Source organism: Artemia franciscana, chromosome 10, assembly GCF_032884065.1.
Source record: "Artemia franciscana chromosome 10, ASM3288406v1, whole genome shotgun sequence".
Classification (NCBI taxonomy): domain Eukaryota; kingdom Metazoa; phylum Arthropoda; class Branchiopoda; order Anostraca; family Artemiidae; genus Artemia; species Artemia franciscana.
The window spans coordinates 17,851,294-17,872,466 of record NC_088872.1 but is presented as its reverse complement, the minus strand read 5'-3'; the positions used below and the strand labels follow the sequence as shown (position 1 = coordinate 17,872,466).

General features: G+C 32.7%; 1 protein-coding gene across 50 annotated transcripts in view; it reads right to left on the bottom strand.

The window, feature by feature from the left end:
• The window catches only part of LOC136031858 (PDZ and LIM domain protein Zasp-like), a 152,556-nt gene that overhangs the window by 89,549 nt on the left and 41,834 nt on the right, over positions 1–21,173 (bottom strand). For 23 of the 50 annotated variants that reach the window (XM_065711728.1, XM_065711732.1, XM_065711741.1 and 20 more), the window contains 3 exons: positions 20,585–20,641; positions 14,943–15,085; positions 3,154–3,362 (listed from right to left, as the gene is read on the bottom strand). In XM_065711728.1, coding sequence (XP_065567800.1) covers positions 3,154–3,362; positions 14,943–15,085; positions 20,585–20,641 — 409 coding nt within the window. The remainder of the gene's footprint in view (positions 1–3,153; positions 3,363–14,942; positions 15,086–20,584; positions 20,642–21,173) is intronic. The other 27 variants (XM_065711754.1, XM_065711766.1, XM_065711767.1 and 24 more) reach the window with 5 other exon arrangements.

The window sequence follows — 21,173 nt, the reverse complement described above, 5'->3', positions numbered from 1 at the left end:
AAATTTAATATTTTTTTACGAAACAACTATTGATAACTGCAAAAATTGATTCCATACAATGTAAAAACCAATCCAAAAGTAAGGGCTTTCGAACAATGAATAAATGAGTATCAATCGATAAATAATGTACTTATAAAAAAAAAATTAGGCTCAAATTATAATTTATTAAGAAGTCTTGTAGGGTCTTACTTGGCAAATTACCTTTTTAAGGGGGAGGAGTGGTCGAGACCTTAAATAGGTTGAGAAAAATTGAGGTAGAATATAGATTTGAAATAAAAACAGGATATAATATCAATAACATGTTACGCAAATATTACGTTTTGTATCAATAAATATTTTTTTATTACAAAAAAAGAAGAAAAAATAAAACAGTTACATTAAATTGCTATTAAGATGCATACTAACAGTTAAAATTCGAAAAGAAAAAGCTGATAATCTGTTTCGGGAAGTCATTTCTCAAAATACGTATGTTGAAACGTTTTTGATTTTTTTTTAAACAAGATATCTATTTCTCATCTATACAAAAACTAAAATTACGACAAAGAAAAAAAAGACTAATTTTTTTCCATGAAAGTGGACAGGAAAAAAGTACAAACAGATTCCAGAATATTTCGACTGTAAAGTCAACAACCGTCATCAGTGAAAACAAGCTCAGACAGAGAAAAGGATTTAAACATCTCAAAATTCAAATATATACAAATAATTCAATTATAGTCTGGCCCTGAATTATTAATGGTGAAAGTCAGGCTACAACTTGGCTCATTTTATTTCAAAAACTGAATTTTTTCTGCTTTGAAGTTTGAGAATCTTGTATACACTTTTTCCTCTCTACCGTTTGGAAAATTACACCTACATTGTTTTTTTTTTTTTTTTTTTTTTTTTTTTTTTTTTTTTTTTTTTTTTTTTTTTTTTTTTTTTTTTTATCGTGAAAAGTCAGCGGCATCTTTGCAGTTATATATTTTTTCCTGTAAAACCAAATTTACCAAATTGAAAAAATTTCTAGTCTAATTTTAGTCAATCACACCACGGCAGACTTTTCAAAAACACAAATTAACTAAGGGGCATTAGTACCAAAATCAAACAGGTTAAATTCTAAATTACTACTTACCTTATCACTAGGATTAATATTTAAAGTACTAAAATAATAAGAAACTCCTTGAAATTTCGCTTTTTTAAATTCTTCAAGGTTTAAATACCTTTCCAAGAACTACTATTTTCACTTTCCAGAGAATTTAGATCGTTTATTTGGACTTTTTTGCATTTTATACCACGATTCTTTACTGAGTCAACGCTGCTGTGGCCAAATGGAAAAACTACTGTTAATTGTACAAGTTTCAAAACAAGCTAAAAATTAGGCAAACAGGAGTGATAATTCACAGACCTTTTTATCAATCCTCGTAGTAAAATTTTGGACTCCACAAGTAAGGTTTATCTTTATATTTTTTTAGTTTTACACTGTTGTTACGATAATTTATACTATTCTAATTTTATTTATAAGTTTTTGCTAAATAGTCAGGCTCTTAAGATTTTACCACAGACACCAGAAGTTGCCACTATATTGACGAGAAAATCAAGGTCATGATCAAAGTCGTATCCAGAGAAAAATGGAGGTTTAAATTAATGTTCCAAAAGCTTTAAACTTATCCTTTTTTTTATAATAAGAAGTTTGGCATTTCTTGGTGCTAGCAAAAATCCTTCTAAACAATTATCTCCCCACCTAATCCCTGGATACGGCCCACGTGATGACAACATATCAACATGCTCCTCACCTTTCACGCAAGTCCCGTTTCCATATAGTTTGAAAGAGTCATCAATGTTAACATATTAGTATTTTCATTGTTTAGTACAATAAATAGAAGCTGCCCCTATAATTTATGAGCAGTGGAAATCAAATGCTGGAAATAGTAGAGCACAATTAGTAGAAACAATTTAGTAGATTGTATCAATCTGAAGCTACGTGTTTATGCTGCTGTTTCAATGCAGTAAATTCGTAATGAATGTTGATATTAGTCAGAGAGGTATTCCTTTCTTCTAATTCTCAATTTATTTCTCGAAATATTACTAGAAAATTTAGAAAGAGACCCAAAAAAAGTGACAACTCTAGGCAATTTCTTTCTTTTTCAAAATTGTTGGTAAGTTGGAAACATATCAACATTTTTTTGATTACTTACAACAATAACAACTAAAATTTAGTAAACTATAATATTTTGGAATATTTTTCAATAGGCTTTAATTAGTTTTAAATAAGTTTCTAAATCAAACAATTTACCGCCAAAATTTAGGAAATACTTTCAGACTGACTTGTACCTAAACTGATTCGTATCAGTTTAGGTAGCAAATATAATTTGATAGTTGCTTCGCTCAAAATAAAAGGAACTTGATCCACATAAGACAAATCGTAATCAAAAAGAAATTAATCAGCAGTTATTTATTCATACCGACAAACTTCATCACTAATCCTGCATCCAGGATTGAACCAGCAAGCTTAGAAAATCTCAGAATGGATTTTGGATAATCTGATAGCGGTTTTTGATAAAGAAAAAGCATGATAGCATCATATAATTTTTTTTTCAAAGTTGCTGAGGTAAGAAAATCAAAGTCAGTGTAACAATTTAAATATATGAATTGAAGCTACCCTGAAAAGCATCCCTTAAAATTCGTAGTAATTTTACTGCTGATATTTTTGATGATTCAGATGATCCAACAGTCATTTTTTATCAAAGTATCCATCTCATGTGTAAGATTTTTATCACAATTTTTTTTTCTGTGATGTAACAGGAAACGCTTAATTTAATACAACAAGGGGTAGTCAACAAGAAATCCAGAATTGAATCAACAAGCTCAGAGAATGTCAGAGTGAATCTCAGAAAATCTGGGAGTGATTTTTGATAAAAATCAAAGCAGGACAGCAGCATATATTTTTTTTTCAAACTTACTGAAATTCAAAGCTGAAATTCAAAATACTGAAATTCAAATACTGAAATTCACTGCAATAATTTAAATATATGGTTTAAAATACCCAGCAAACCATCCCTTAAAATTAATTCCAATGATCCGACTGTCATTTGTCATTGAAGTATTCACCTCATTAGTAACGTTTTTGTAATTATCTTTTTTGTGAGGCAACAGGAAACGGGGCCTCAGGTGACCTACCTTTCTGCTCAGTCAATAATGCATTCTGTAGCCTTCTAAAAGCATGCGACTGGATTAAGGGGGTTTGAGAACCTTTTCGGGGGGACTCCACAGGTTCACAAGAGATACCTGTTTCGTGTGCTCTTGGAGCACTATCTGCTTCCTGGATCATTTTCAGCACTTCACTTTGCGCTGGATCGTACTGCCGCTCATTCTTCTTGAAGTTCACACTGAAATAAAGATTAAACATTTGCTTAGTAATAACTGAGTGAAGAAGTGAAGAAGCGGTTTGACCAAGTGGGGCAGGGAGAGGGGGTGAAAGAGAACTTTAAATAATTCAACATTAAATTATACAGGGAATATAGTTCAATATGAGCTTCATACCTTGAGAAAATTATTTTTCAGGTGGAAGTGAAGAGGGTTGCTAAATATCAGAAACACCATATGATTTGCCCTTATATTTACATGTTATTATCTCCTTACCAGAGAATATGCTAGATTAGACTCGACTTTATTCCCGGACAGTCTGAAATTTTACTGCTTAATTGGAAATATGATCCTCTTGGTCTGTTTGTACCCCTCGATACCACCTCAATCAAAACATTTTACCATATAATTTACCTTGGACTTTCGATTAGCTCATGCTTCAAAGGCAAACATCAACTTTTACTGTAGCTGATGTATCGCGGAATCTGCACAGCTTAAGCCACTTCTATTAAGGCCAGACTTTGATTCACTAGACCCTAACTTGTCAAATTTCTTTGATGCTCTCCAATGTGGGAAATGCTAACAAAATTGACAAAAATAATATCCGGTGCACCTTCTTTCGGTTTGCATAAAATCTACTTAAACTCCCACCTTGGTCTGGAAATTCAAATATTACCGGAAAAAAAAACAGGATAATAAACCCAATGAAAACCATAGAAGAACAGGTTACCAGTGGTGGAAAGTACTCATGCCATAGTGGTATTCAGTTGTGAATGTCTTGTTTTTTCTCTTCTTTTTTTCTGTAGTTGTCTTGTGTTGTTAATATTTGAAAGTGTTTTCTTTTTTTGAATTTATAGTTTTTACTATGTCTGTGTTTTGATAGCTAAAATTGACGGCTTGGCAATCAGTTCATTCGTTCATCCTAAACTATCTTAAATACTAATGAAGACTAGAAATTTATACACATTTTTATACTGTTTATAGTTGACAAATCCAGGAGGAGGTGGATTAAGAATATATTAAGCGAGAAATAATCATTAAAAATTTAGCCAACAGGCACTTTTTTGTTGATTGTGTCAAGCCAATAGTAGTTGAACAGTTGGAGACGGCTCATTGACCGGAAGTTTAAATTATGCCTAATACCTTTTTAAGTAAAAACAAAGGATTGCAACACAGTAATTGGAATGGAGGAGGAGCTTTGGTAGCTGTATTGGGCAAAGGTGGCTTTGTGCTCCAACGACCTATTAGTAACAGTGTAACTAATACGAATTAGGATTTGGCACACTTCAGACTGTCAAATGCAGTGGAAACTATAAGTTTCTTGCGCTAATAACATGTTGTGTAAGAAAGCTACAAATCCTCATGTTTTTGTTATATGAAGCTTAAATAAAATATTTTTTATTACATGAAATATATGAAGTTGCAAATTTCGGCAGATAGTGACATTTCCAGAAGAAGAAAATTGAACCGAAACTGATTAAGCCATAAAGTTTTAACGTAGAGAAATAATGAATGAGTTAAGTCCCCCTCTCTGATACTTACAACTTGTGTATGTTCCAGATGAAGTTACAATCCCAAGTTGCACAGAACTTGAGCTCATTTTTACCAAGAGAGGAAACAGGCAGGTTTTTAACTACTTATGCAAGTTGAATATATAGGGAGAGGGAAATTAATAGTCTATTAAAGTGAAAACTGGCGAACTAAAACACAGTATGGGGGCAATCATGATATTTCAAGAAATCAGAGCCACATATGTATGTGGCTGTTTCAAACAATTACTTTTACTGATGTTAAATTCTTGATAATATCTAATCTTTCAGCGCATTCAGCGTGGATTAAAGTATACCATCATTCAGTTGAAGTTTCTGCCATCATTGGCTTGATACCACCATCCTGGAAGAACACTTAAAAGACAGAAGACAAGGGAACTCCCGTAGCGTAAAAAGTTTTTTTTAAGAAAGGGAAGGATGGAGATGAAGGTAGGGAGGGGAGAGAGAAATAGCAAAGCGAAAGAGAGCATTGGGTTATTACCGATGCATAATACTTTCTTTCATGGATCTTTTTTTTTGCTAAACCATGCAAATTTCCTAGTTGAAATGATTTTTATTCCTTAGCTTCCTTCTTGAAAGAATTCAAGCATTCAAAATTTGTTGTTTTTTTATTTTTTTATTTATTATATTATTATTATAGTAAAATTGCCGCTCTTAAATACTTGCTGGTTGGTATCATGAGAAATATAAATCGCTTATGCTATAGTGAGTCCATTAGGGTACATAAACGTTGCATAAATGATTAGGCAAGCATGACGAACAATTTGAATCTATATTTAGGTCAAATTCCAACAATGCCTAGTATATTAGAAGCTTGGAAACGCGGATGCGCCACGGTAAGTGAATTAAAGAAGAATTGCCAAAGTTTTACTGACGTAGGCGGATGTATATGTTTAAAATCAGAAAGAAAACGAAATACTTGGCAACCTCCAAAGGACCATTCACACAAAAAAAAGCCTAGGGAAGAATTTTGTGAAGTTGTCAATTAACGATTCTCAATCAATTTATTTTATTTAAAATGACTCCAAAACGAATTAACCTATATTAGTTTCACATGTTAAAATAGTTTTGACAGTTTGTTCAGGGGCAAAACAAGAGCCCAACTTTGGGCGATACCCAGCACATTTCAGCGATGGGACAATATAACTAGAGGAAAGTATTTTTTTAGCCATTTGTTCCAAAAATACATATTATCATAGCATCTGAATTGTCTTTTTTAACGCTGGTTTGACAAGCCTTTTTTTTTTTTTTTTTTTTTTGGTTGCACCACTATCGAAGAGTTCTTTTCGATGAATTTAATTAGCTGATTATATTTTCGATTTTCTAGAAAATAAGAAAATACAAGCGTTTCTAGAATCAAAGACGCGGTTGTTCTTTAGATTTCAAATTCCTTAATGCTAACTAGTTGTCAATCTTGGCTCAAATATTGTTACAGAAAGTGAAAGAAGACTAAGAGTTGAAGTTTTGGCACGAATGCAATATCTGGCCAGGAATTATATTTCTAATCCTTAATTCTGAAAAATAGAGTATTATAGAAAATAGATGGTGTGAATGTCAAACCAAAAAGAAAAGTTAGCATTAATTGCAATTTACACTAAGATAGAGTCCGTGACATAGCAAAGGAAAGAGTTTGTGTGGGCTCATTCTCCTTCTCCCCTTAGAAACGTAAAAATTCCATACATTTATTTGTTATTCATTGGATAAAAGTCAAATAATTTGAAATAATAATTAGACAGGATATTTCTTTTTTGTACAAAAAATATTCCGCGTTTAATAATTGTTTCAAGGTAATTGATTTGTGTCGAACAGTAAGTCTACAATAAAAAGCTAGAAAAAATCGTCAGGTGCATTTGTTGGTCCAGGGTTAAAATCACCAGCTATTGATTGGAGAACCATGGATTCATCTCCCACGCCAGCAGCGTCTTTTCAAGAAAGTGTCTTTAATTATTAATGGGTAAAGAAGATCTACCCTGTGGATTGATGCTCTATTTGACAATACAGAGCCTAGAGGTCGATCTCCACTGCGGCAAGGTCGGGCAACAGGCTTGCTACTTGCCATTGTAAAAAAGAAACGGCAACTGAAACGTCGATTCGACAACCTTTGCGCCAGTGATGTCTCTGGATGATCTTTATTCTTTTAAAGAAGATCTGTTGATGTTTTCACCCCTCTCCTACCCATAGAAACGTCAGGACCCCTCCTAAAGCAAAATTTTGCGGAAGTCCATCTCACATATTAGATAAAAACACTTGACGACCCTTATGTTCTTATTATAAAGATAATATCATTCGAATTTTTAGATTAACAGCTCAGCTAAATGCATCTTCATAAACAATATATATATATATATATATATATATATATATATATATATATATATATATATATATATATATATATATATATATATATATATATATATATATATATATATATATATATATATATATATATATATATATATATATATATATATATATATATATATATATATATATATATATATATATATATATGTATATATATATATATGTATATATATATATATGTACATATATATATATATGTACATATATATATATGTACATATATATATATATATATATATATATATGTATATATATATATATATATATATATATATATATATATATATATATATATATATATATATATATATATATATATGTATATATATATATATGTACATATATATATATGTACATATATATATATGTACATATATATATATATATGTATATATATATATATATATGTATATATATATATATATATATATATATATATATATATATATATATATATATATATATATATATATATATATATATATATATATATATATATATATATATATATATATATATATATATATTCATGGCCTTTATACCAGACAATATAAGTTTCGGCTCAGTAGGAAACTACATAGTAGCTACTTTTTAATTAAATATTTAGTTGGCATTTTTGTTGGGTTAGGTTAGTTTAGGACGTATTTAGTATTTAGTATAATACGGTATGGGTAGCCCACCTTCCATAATTCTTCGTTGCAGTTTCCATAATTTTGTTATTAAAGGATTATATTTTCATCATATTTTGGTATATTTCATTATGATTAACCTAATTTCAATTCTTGAGTGTGGTGGCTATAAGACACAAGTAGTATATATATATATATATATATATATATATATATATATATATATATATATATATATATATATATATATATATATATATATACGGTACTTGTATAAAATCGTATATGTATATATAGGATTTCTTCGGGGGCTAAAAAACTAGAGATTTTATCATTAGATGTAGTTTAATAGAAAATTATTCCGTTCAAGTTTTAGTGAAAAAGGCATACCCTCTCTTTTCTACTTAAAACTTTTTTATGAAGCATTGGTCTACTAAGCAGAGATTTTGTAGAACTGCAAACTTAAAAAAGCAAGTAAAAGGCCAGAATTAAACTGAAAACGGGAAGAAAAACACTAACTTAGGCCCAGTTTTCAAGACCTTTATTTGTACAGTTCAATTTGGATTTTCGGAATAATTCACTTTGTTAAGTTTTAATCTTAAAGCAGCTCTTTCTAAACAAATTCCTGACACTTCTTCAAGAAGTTCATGTAAATACATGCGTGCTGATATCAAATCGACATATGTTGATTTTTCAAGTTCATATTGACAAAAAGAGCAGCAGAAAAACTGCCCCCGAGCTATATATTAAGTAACAAAATGAAAGATACTTCTCTTTAGCAGACTTTTTAAGTAGACTTTGTAAGCATTCTAAGCATTTCTGGTCACTTGACACGCAGCCTCCCTTCAAAATAGTCATTACTAGGCGTAACATACGCATAAAGGAGAAGGGATGGAGGCTGCTCTGGCATCCCTCTTCCCTCAGGAAAATGAAAATACACAGAAACAGAATATTTTGCAATATTCAGAAAAAAACATGACAATTTTCCAGCGAATAAATATTCCTACAAGATTTCTCCCCAGAAAATTGGTCCAGGATTACCCCCACCACTCAAAAAACATCCTAAGTTTGCCCCTATCGCAAAGGCAATGGCTTCAATGTTTTCATAAAATTGCCATAAGAAAGAACTATGGTATGTTTTATTCTGATAGAATTTGATCAAATTTTTATTTCATATTAATTTAACCTGTTTAATTTAATTGATTGAAGATACTAAGAAGCAAGGGCTCCAATAAAGCCATATAAAAAGTCAATATGTCCAACTATCAAACAAAAAGAAGCTCAAGAAGAACTTTTTCAAAAGCTTCTTAAACAATCCAATACATTATTTGGAGTCTCTGTTGTGACTATAATAAGCGGCGAAAATTGAAAATTAAGCTTAATGAATATTTAAGCATATAACAGATTTCAACCACAGATAAAATTTAGTAGAACAATAGTTATTTTATAGACGCATTATGGATGTCATCTAACCACAAAACAAGAATAAGATAACTTCATATATTGTTTCCGTTTAGAATACACCGCAGTGGCATGGGCAACAATTCAAAAAAGAAAACCAATATTTGAAAATAATATTTTACATCTTAGAAATGAAAAGGTTAGAAGAAATACAAAACTAAGCCTAAAAGCGTATCTTAAAACTTCATATTAAAGCCACGAAAACGCAGAGGTTAGGCCATTTGTGGAGAGGATACAGTTGGTTGAGGAGGCTGGGGGGAAGTAATTGCTGCGGACGGAAATTTTATATTGTTTCCGTTTAGAATACACCGCAGTGGCATGGGCAACAATTCAAAAAAGAAAACCAATATTTGAAAATAATATTTTACATCTTAGAAATGAAAAGGTTAGAAGAAATACAAAACTAAGCCTAAAAGCGTATCTAAAATCTGCGAAAACGCAGAGGTTAGGCCATTTGTGGAGAGGATACAGTTGGTTGAGGAGGCTGGGGGGAAGTAATTACTCCGGACGGAAAAAATATGAAGTAAAGTCTTTTTAAAATTATTCCCCTGTTAAGGCTAAGTATAGAAATGTATCTAAAAAAAAACTCAAACTCGTAATAATTGGCGTTTCGTCGAAGATATCTATAATGCTTACCCAACATTGTTGGTAAATTTTGTGCTTTAGGTCATTTGTATTGGGTGTGAAGGTCGATTGACTCGGCAAGTGTCTGAGCCACATTATGAGATAGCTAAATACTTAAATTATCTGATAGCCTTGTTCTGCCATGCTAGAACGTCTCGTCCCGAAACATACGACTATGCGCATCCATCGATGCGCATCCAGAAACCGAAGCAGTTTTTGAATACAATACAATTTGTGTATCAGCATTTTAAGTCGCCCTGGTCACACGTGTTAACCAGCGGTACACCACTAAGAAGGTGTATCAGAGATCCTTTTGATGAGTATGTCTGGTACCCTAAAAAAGGTTTCAGGCCCACATTTTCCTGGGCGACTGGATTTTTTTTAGATTTTATTTATATATTTTGTGTTGGTATTTTTTTCTCCCTTGTTTTTTCCCGGCCATGGAGCCTTATGGGAAAGATTCTGTTGAAGTAGTTTTTTGTTTATGAAATTTATTATTAAATATAGAACTCAGAAGAAAACCCATTTCACCCCTAAACATTAATGTAGTCTATACATAACAAACGGCTACAAAAAATAGTTGGAAACCTTCATTTAAAAGTAGAAATAAGTGCATATATCAGTAAATACTTACAGATCATCTTTTAATGGGGAGAACCTAACATTCCTAGGGTTGGAGGTCTTTGAAGCAAAAGGGGGTGTATTTGTTCTTGAGAAGTCGTTATTATCAATTTAATAGCACACTTGCGCAGAATAAGGAGGGGGAAGATAGGTACCCAATGTGAATGTTTAATGGTTAGTACAATTTATTCCAATATGTTCCGTCGTTTCATGCAATTTTCGAATTCACACTTCAATCGAACAAGAATTAAAAAAAAAAAACAAAAAAAAACAGAAATTAAATTTTTAAACTGCATGCTATGATGGGTTTCAGCTACGTTACGGCAATGGTGGGTTCGTGACACATTTTGAAAATTAAAACAAATAGGCTTGCTCCATTTTACTGAACATATTGACTTGGAAGTTTCATGAAACTTGCATAAAACTCAGAAGAAATATGAATCGGCGTATAGATGGCTCTGCCAGTAATAAGGAAATTTTGGTGTTTCAAACATAAGTGAGAGCGTGGGTGGTCTAAAGCTGTCGAACGAATTCTTTATAAGCTTCATGCGTCTTTAAAAGTCTTCTACTTTTAACGAGTTAGAGGAAGGAAACGTAGAGTAATTAAATTTATCTGTAATCGATTCTTCGTCATTAATTCGGATAAGTATTTCCATTGCAATTTAAGAAATATATGCCTTGTGAATACTTACCTAAAGTAGTATTGACTAATAATTTACTAGTCACATATCAGAATAGCTGAACAAACTTTGGTTGCCTTTTTTTCTATAATGTCAACTAAATAAATAAAAAAAGCATTTTTTCTACTGAAAGTAAGGAGCAACGTTAAAAATAAAAACGATCATAAATTATTTCGAACGTGAGGGGGATTGCATCCTCCTCAATCCCCTCATGCTAAGGTCCTAAAGCTTTTTCAAAATACTTCTCATTTAAATTCAACGGCCCTTTTGTTTCAGGAGTCGTTCTTAAGGAATTGTGACAAAAAGTCAAACTATAGCGTAAAGAGCAAGGGATTGAAGAGGGGACAGCCTTGCTCATATACGGAATAAGTTCAATTTGTTTTTAGTTTTAATATTGCTCCGTAATGTCAGTAAAATGATCTCATTTTTTACTTAATTCTCGGCCGTTTTTCAAATCATACGGGGAAGTTCCCTCCCCTCCCGCTTCCGAGTAAAATTCCGTCCGGAAACGTTCCTCCCCACGGAAAGTTCTCTACGTGGAAAATCCCCTACCGCCACGCAGAAAATATCCATGCACTTCCCAATGAGAAATACTATATGTAAACTATGTGCAAATTGGCAAACTTCCAACCCTTTCCCCATGGTCTCTGGGGATCATGTCATCCCATGAGGCATAGCTACTGGAACTTTCAACTCTAAAGAACCCTCTCCCGATCTCATAGAGCTATTGGTTCAGTGCGATTGCCCCTGGTAAAAATAATAATAATAAAATAAATGATTAGGGTCATTTGACTTTAGGGGCGTTTCCCCCTTTTTTGAAAACCAGGCAAATTTTCTCAGGCTCGTAACGTTGAAGGTTGAAAACAAACTTAATATATTTTGAATCAACATAAAAACGCAATTCTTTTGATACATTAATTGTTATCAAAATTCCTCTTTTAGAAATTCAGTTATTATTGGGCTGAGTCGTTCTTTACTTTGTAGTTCGCTACCACGAACTGTTTGGTACGACGCAAACAAGAAATAAAAGAGATATCTGTCTTTATCAACAAGGCATAAAACTATATGTTGAAAAGAAGAATCTTCACTTAATTCAAGATAAAAACATTCCACTAATTTCCACATATTATCGTTGTTTAACGAAATTCTGATCATAAAATATTTTGAAGACCTTGCTAAAGTTATCTTTACGTTTGCAAATGTTGAACGAACACTTAATTCCTGCGAAATATCTTTGAATTTGGTACTATTTTTCTCTTTCATTTGAAAAATATTTCATTTCTATCAAAAATAATTCACTTAGATATAACGAATCATTATCATTGTAGTAATTCAAAAGGTGATATGTTACACAGCATTTGATTTAAAAGAGAGCAGATAAACTGAAATATCATCTCGGGATTTTTGCCATTTATTTAGAAGAATCTGTTCGAAAAACTAAATGAACTCATTTTCTAAAAATATTTTTCTGCAAATGTTAAAATTTTTGGTTCAAAAACCACAGCTCACACACAGACACACACACTTGATTTTATATATACGAGTATAGATGTAATTGAGACATTACATTATTAGATTTCATTATATTCTGGAGTTGAAAATCTTTGGCAAAACTAGTAAGAACAATTAGATTTGACTAACATTGATTTTAGTCACCAAAACCCAGTAATAGCTGACTGAAACAACTAGATTTTAGTTATTATTGTAGTCTTGGTAACAGCCAATCAAACAGTTCGTGGTAACGAACTGTAGTAAGGAACGACCCGGCTCAATAGTAACCGAAACTCTAAAAAACGGAAGTTTGGTGCCAATAGTTACATCAAAAGAATCACATTTTAATGTTGATTTTAAATATGTAAGTTTCATCAAGTTTAGTCTTACCCATCAAAAGTTACGAGCCTGAGAAAATTTGCCTTACTTTAGAAAATAGGGGAAAACACCCCCTAAAAGTCATTGAATCTTAACGAAAATCACTCCATCAGATTCAGCGTATCAAACAACCAAACTATAGAAGTTTCAAGCTCCTATCTATAAAAACGTGGAATTTTGTATTTTTTGCCAGAAGTCAGATCACGAATGCGTGTTTATTTGTTTGTTTTGTTTTGTTTTTTCCAGGGGTGATCGTATCGACCCAGTCGTCCTAGAATGTCGCAAGAGGGCTTATTCTAACGGAAATTAAAAGTTATAGTGCCCTTTTTAAGTGACCAAAAAATTGGAGGGCACCTAGACCCCCTCTAACGCACACTTTTTCCCCTAAGTCACCGGGTCTAAATTTTGAGATAGCCATTCTGTTTAGCTTAGTCGAAGACGTAATAACTATGTCTTTGGGGACGACTTAATCCCCCTATTCCCCGGGGGAGGGGCTGTAAGTTACAAACTTTGACCATGGCTCACATATAGTAATGGTTATTATGAAGTGTACAGACGTTTTCAGGGGGGACTTATTCGCGTTGGGGTGGGGGTGGGTCAAGGGAGGGGGTTACTTTGGAGGATATTTCCATGGAGGAATTTATCACGAGGGAAGAGAATTTCCATGAAGGGGGCGCAGGATTTTCTAGCATTATTTAATAAAAAAAAAACGAGAAAATAAATAAATTTTTTTTCAACTGGAAGCAATGAGCAGCATTAAAGCTCAAAACGAACATAAGATATTACACATATAAGGGGATCTGTCTCCTCCACAATATCTTGCTCTTTACGCTAATGTATTTTTAGTAATTTCAACTATTTATTCAACGGCCTTTGTGATTCAGGGATCATTCTTAAAGATTTGGGACATAATTCAAGCTTTAGTGTAAAGACCGAGGTATTGACGAGGGGGCGAACCCCCTCATATACGTAATAAAAATACACAAATATAGAAGTTTGTTATGTAAGTTAATTCGTAAGGTACGTATGTTTATTACTAACAAAAACTTTCGTAAAAAAAAATAAAAATCTAGTTGCGTTTTTAAGTAACCAAAATTGGAGGGCAACTAGGCCTCCTCCCCCACTGCTTTTTTATCAAAATCGTCCGACCAAAACTATGAGAAAGCAATTTAGCAAAAAAAAGTAATATGCAAATTTCGTTTTAATTATTCACGTGCAGTGAGCCAAAATCAAAACATCCATTAATCTAAAAACGCTCAGAAATTAAATAAAAAAACAAGTTTTTTTTAACTGCAAGTAAGGAGCGACATTAAAACTTAAAACGAACAGAAATTATTCCTCATATTAAAAAGGTTGTCCACTCCTCAACACCTCGCTCTTTACGCTAAAGTATTTTTTATTGTTTTAAAAAGTAGAGTTGTAACAAAGAGTAAAACTAGCGTAAAGAGCGGGGTCTTGAGGAGGGGACAACCCTTTTAACATACGGAACAATTTCTATTCGTTTTAAGTTTTAATGTCGCTCCTTACTTTGGAGTTAAAAAACTTGTTTTTTATTTAATAGTGTAAAAGATTGTAGCCAATCACAGAGTATTTAAACAGGCGAGCTTTGGTTAAATTCAAATGTATTTAACTGTGGTTTTGACTCGATATAGCTATCGAAGCTAGTTAAACATCTACTGTGATGAGGTTTGGGCCCAGCTCAATTCAAAAGTTGGCATGAACCTCCATATTTGAAAGATCTCACTGTCAATAGAATCAAACGTCTGGAAATGTTTTTGAAACATGTAAAGATATAAACTCACCCTAAGACACCCTGTGCCAGGACTTCTGCTTGGGCAGTAAGTGTCTCTGCGATAGACTCTTCACTATAAAGTCCAGCAGGTGAATTATACTGCTTCGCAAGTGGAAGTGCGGTCTGTGCAGCATGTCCATTTGTGATGGGAACCTAAATATTAAAATTATAACATGTAAAACAAATTCAACGCTAAAAATAGAAAACTGGAAAGCTTTTTGTTTCATAAGAATTTCAAGCAAAGTGTTAATATGTACAATATCTAGAGGTAAAAAGCTAATACTTTCATAAGACTGATTAGTAGCTCAAAATTGGCTTTTAAATAGTTAACAAAAATAAACATGTTCAAACGAAAGTAAAGAGCAACATTAAAACTTAAAATGGACAAAAACTATTCTGTATATGAGGAAGGTTGTCCCCTTTTCAATTATCCACTTATCACGCAAAAGTTTTATTGTAATTTACCTGAAAACATTTACTAGTGCAACAAATTTAGTTAATAGGTAATTGCAAGTGTTTTGTACAATTGTCTTTTAAAACGTTTGACACGGGGCTTTTATAGTTTAAACTACAAAACCTATCAATATGTTTTTCAATTCTTAAGGCATTGTGAAAAATGCTTTTTATCCCATTCCATTTACCCTTGTGTTTGACCAGTCAATTGGGGAAGGGTTCAAACTTTAGCATATGGATCGGGCACCCCTCCCCCATACAAACGGAACAATTTTTATGGGTTTAATATTTAATGATGTTCTTCCCTTTTTTCTATTTAATTCCTGTTTGTTTTTACTACCACAAATCTTACTGTATGCAGAACAATGTGTCGAGAAAATGAGTTCATTTAGTGTTTTACTTTTCAAAATGTAGTACAATTTTCCTCAATTACTGTCTTCGCAGATGTAATAGGAAAGCTTTCGTCCCTCAGCACCCATGCTGCACACTTCATCCTATAGATATATATATATATATATATATATATATATATATATATATATATATATATATATATAGGATGAAGTGTGTAGCATGTGTGCTGAGGGATGAACGCTTTCCTATTACACCTGCGAAGACAGTAATTTCGTATATATTGTATATATATTTTGTATATAATTATTTTTTTATATATACTCTGTGATACTCTATAGCCTTTAGTTTTATTGGATAAACAGTCTATAGCAATGGTTTATTTAAAATGGACAACATTTATTTCAGTAATGGATGGTATACCGCACGCCAGTATAGCCTTTGAGACTGGTAAGTTATATGAATGCTCGATAACAGTTGCCCTGTTTGGGAAAATGCCCTTGTTCGGCACTTCGGACCTGACATCTTAAAATAAAGATTGTGAAGTTTGGGGGGTGACTCCTTTCCTATAATGACTGTACGTTTTTCAGTTTTAATGTCTCTCTTAAAAAAAAAACTTTTTTTCATTCAATTTCTGTTCGTTTTTAATACCGCAAATCTTGACTTTAGCAGGGTAATGCTTCAAGATAAAGAGAGCATTGAGTGTACTTGCATTTCAAAATTAAGTATAATTTTCCAAAATATATCAATAATAGGGGAGCACCATAATAAATGGTGTGAAACTATGCGATACTCTTCAGTTTCCTTGGATAAACGGCATATTATTATATATAGGCTCATTTTCATAGACCGTATGTATGTTTAGCATTGAATGGATATTGCACTCTAGTCGGGCCTTTTATACTGAAATGCACCGGATAGAGTTAGCCATTTTCGGGAAAATGCACTTGCTAAACAACATTTTGGCCCCTTTTGGGCCAAAATGCCTGATCCGTTTGTTACTTAAAAACTCCTTAGATCTTTTAAATTGTCATTCTAATGATTCCTCTTTCAATAATTGACGGCTGCCGTACTATGCAATAAATCATCCCTGGGGAAGGAAACATATGCGTTAACATTCTTGTCTGGATACAAAATCATAATTTGTAGATAGCACCTTTAGAGATATCATAGATGTTGAATTCCACGGTGAATTTTTCATTATGATTTTACCCCTTTTGGCGAGTTAACCCCTTTCGTAAAATTATGCAAGCTTCCATTTGCTGATACCTTTTGATGAGCAACTCCAAATTGGTAATTTTGCACTTTTAAAATCAGTATAACTAATAGATTTTGACCTTACATGAATTATAATCAAAACTTCGTTTTTTAGAGTTTCAGTTACTATTGACAAGGGTCGCTCTTTACTAATAGTTTTTTACTTTGAATTTTAGACCCAAGGCCGTCTTAAATGTGAAGGCTCGCAGTCCCCCCCTCGACCCCCCGTTTTTACATTCAAATTTATATCCTTATAACAATATGCCGAGAATGATAAACATCCCTGAAAAAGTTCATACCCTTCAAATACTTATCAGGAGGGTTTGGGTCCAAAAAACTAAAGTCGAATTTTAGGGATACCATTATAACCGTCTTTAAGGGGATTTCTTCAAAAAGACTTTCTACAGGGATGTTTCCAAAAGATAATCGTTGTTTTGCGCCACAAAACGGCAGGAAACGCTACATTGCTTTGGTGCATATTTTTTACTGTAAAGTACACTAGAACTTTCAATTTCTGCCTTTATGAGCCCTATCTAGATATTCTAGGATCACTGGTTCGATAAGATCATCTCTGAAAGAAAAAAAATCTGAAGAATCACGTATTCTTCTCTGAAAAAATACAAAATTCTGCTTTTTTGCGGATAGAGGCTTGAAACTTCTGCACAAGGTTCTGTGATATTCAAATTTTACAAAGTAAATTTATTGTTATTATAAGTCTAGAGTGATTACTACTAGAACGTGTTCCCCCTTACTTAATGAAGCGATAAATTACAATCCGTAAAATATTTAAATACGTCAGCTAAAGCGCTCATAATCGCCACCTTATTTTTTAGAATTGTTGAAAGCAGTGCATAATGCAGTTTTTATCACTATTAAATAAAAAAAACAGGTTTTTTAAATGAAAGTAAGGAGCGACATTAAAAACTAAAACGAACAGAAATTACTCCGTATATGAAAGGGGCTTTTCCTTCTCAACGCCCCGCTCTTTGCGCTAAAGTTTGACTCTTTCTCTTAACTCTACATTTTAAAACAGTAAAAAACTTTAGCGTAAAGAGCGGGGCGTTGAGAAGGAAAAGTCCATTTCATATACGGAGTAATTTCTGTTCGTTTTAAGTTTTAATGTCGCTTCTTATTTTCATTTAAAAAACTTGCTTTTTTTATTTAATTTCTGAATGTTTTTGAATCAATGCATGTTTTGATTTTGGATCTCCGCAGAGGAATAATTAAAACTAAATTTGTATATTTATTATTTTTGGCTAAATGGCTTTCTCATAATTTGGTCGAATGACTTTGAGAAAAAATGAGCGGGGGAGGAAGCCTAGTTGCCCTCCGATTTTCGGCTAATTAAAAAGGCAACTAGAACTTTTAATTTTTTACGAATCTTTTTATAAGTAAAAGATATACGTAACTTATAAATTAGCTTACGTAAAGAATTTTTGTATTCTCATGTTTTTATTACATATATGAGGGGGTTCGCCCCCTCGTCAGTACCTCGCTCTTTACACTAAAGCTTAAATTTTGTCCCAATTCATTAAGAATGACCCCTGAATCACAAAAGCCGTAGAATAAATAGTTGACATTACTAAAAATACTTTAGCGTAAAGAGCGAGGTATTAGGAGGAGGTGAGCCCCTCATATGGGTAATAATTTCTGTTCGTTTTAAGTTTTAATGCTGCTGCTTACTTTCAGCGTGAAAAAAAACTTTTTCATATTTATTTTTTCATTGTTTTTTTTTTTTAAGTAATGCTAGTAAATACTGCGCTCCCTTCATGGAAATTTTCTTCCCCCATGACAAATTCCTCGATGGAAAGTTCCTCCAGCATATCCCCCTCTTCTCAACCCCTGCCTCTAAATAAAAAATCCTCCTGAAAACGCCTGTACACTTCCCAATAACCATTACTATATGTAAGCACTGGTCAAAGTTTAGAACTTGTAACCCCTCCCACAGGGACTGTGGGGGAGTAAGTCGTCCCCAAAGACATAGTTATAAGGTTTTTCGACTATGCTGAATAATATGGCTATCTCAGAATTTCGATCCGTTGACTTCGGGAAAATAATTAGCGTGGGAGGGGGCCTAGGTGCCCTCCAATATTTTTGGTCACTTAAAAAGGGCACTAGAACTTTTCATTTCCGTTAGAATGAGCCCTCTCGAAACATTCTAGGACAACTGGGTCGATGCGATCACCCCTGGAAAAAAAAAAAACAAAAAAACAAACAAACAAACAAATAAACACGCATCTGTGATCTGCCTTCTGGCAAAAAATATAAAATTACAAATTTTTGTAGATTAGAGCTTGAAACTTCTACAGTAGGGTTCTCTGATACGCTGAATCTAATGGTGTGATTTTCGTTAAGATTATATGACTTTTAGGGGGTGTTTCCCCCTATTTTCTAAAATAACGCAAATTTTCTCAGGCTCGTAACTTTTGATGGGTAAGACTAAACTTGATGAAACTTATATATTTAAAATCAGCATTAAAATGCGATTCTTTTGATGTAGCTATTGGTACCAAAATTCCATTTTTTAGAGTTTTGGTTACTGTTGAGCCGGGTCGCTCCTTACTACAGTTCGTTACCACGAACTGTTTGATTTACAGCACAATGATTTGAAAAATTTTACTATGAAGACTTTGGTAATGCCACTTCAGGCTTGGATAAACTGTTTGCACGTTTCCTTCTTTTTAAGATATTAAATAAACTACATTTATTTTCTACATTGTGATTTTTTTTTTGTTTAGTTTCTTTAGGTTAATTTCTTGTAATGCGTTTTCTTAGCACCGAAATTGGAATCCTACAAAAGAGGAGCTAAATTTTATTGCTTCAAAACTAGTTAGCATTTTATTTTATATTTTACTTAATCTTAAATTTTTCCCAAAGTTCCCTGGACCGCCTTCACTTTGGAAAAAATTATTTTTTTTAACAAAAACAGCGGGTGAAGAAGCAACAAATGTTGGTGCCTTGGTAAAACAGAGTGAAACACTAAAATATACTTATTTTCTTTTACTAGACTTTCCAAAATAGATGTTCATCCCACTAAAGCAAGTAATACTATTAAAAAGAGCATGTTTCGTTAAGAATCCGTTCCAAAAAAAACTATTAAATAAACATGATGCTCTAACGGGACAAAATTGGGTCCAGGTTAAACATACAAAAGACGGACAGAAGACGGGGCCGTATTAAACACAGAATCACATCCACCGTTTCTTCTTGAGTAATACAGACCCATAGGAAGGATTTATTTTTATAACTATTTGAAGTCCTTCGTTGGTATTTGGAAAAATGAACTACCACGGGAAACTTCCACAGAATTGCACAAGTCCTGCCTTTATTTACCATACAAAATATATCATTGTTAAAAATAATTAGCCAGTAAATCAAAACTTAAGCATAAAAGAATCTCGAAAAGAAGAAAGCATAGTTTAAAAATATACATATAAAAAAGAATATTCAAGATATAAACGTTAAAAGCAGGAAAGGAAAAGGTAAAAGTAAGAGCCAAATATACAAATAACTGCAGATGATAGAGAGCAGCGAAGATAGAAAGCAAAATAGAAACACCCGAAGAAATAGGATTTTGCTTCTAAATCAAACCTTTTTTCCAAAAGGTGCAGGCTGTAGATTATGCGCCGAACCGACATGTCTGGGAGCCTAGAAATTTTAACAAATGTAGAAATGGCATTAGCAATTAGACAGATGGTCTTCATTACGAGCACGCGAGTATGTTTTCATTGCCATATCTGTTGCTTAAACAGACATGCTTAATTTGCGGTGAACCGAAAGAATTAAGAGCCTAAGTGATTTTCTTTGGGATTGGAACTTCCTTTCTATCTTGTAGTGACGCTAATGAGAAAAGGAAGAATCATCTCGATTGTAAATGCTGCCACATTTACATAGAACTATATGCAGCCACATAGAATTGTTTTGTATCTATTTGTGCTTTAGTGATGCAATGGGATCGATCTCTGCTGAAGGGGCCAAAGTTTGAATTCAGCAGCACCAATTCGCTGCCTGACCCGGAATTTGATTCCGGTGATGATTTTATACAAAAATGTCTCCATAACAATTCAAACAAGTAGAGAAAAGGAACAAAACTATATATATTTAAATGTGGCAAAATTCTATAGCAGATAAATACGTATGTGGAAAAGTTTGGGGATGTTGCTCACGGTCTATTGATACA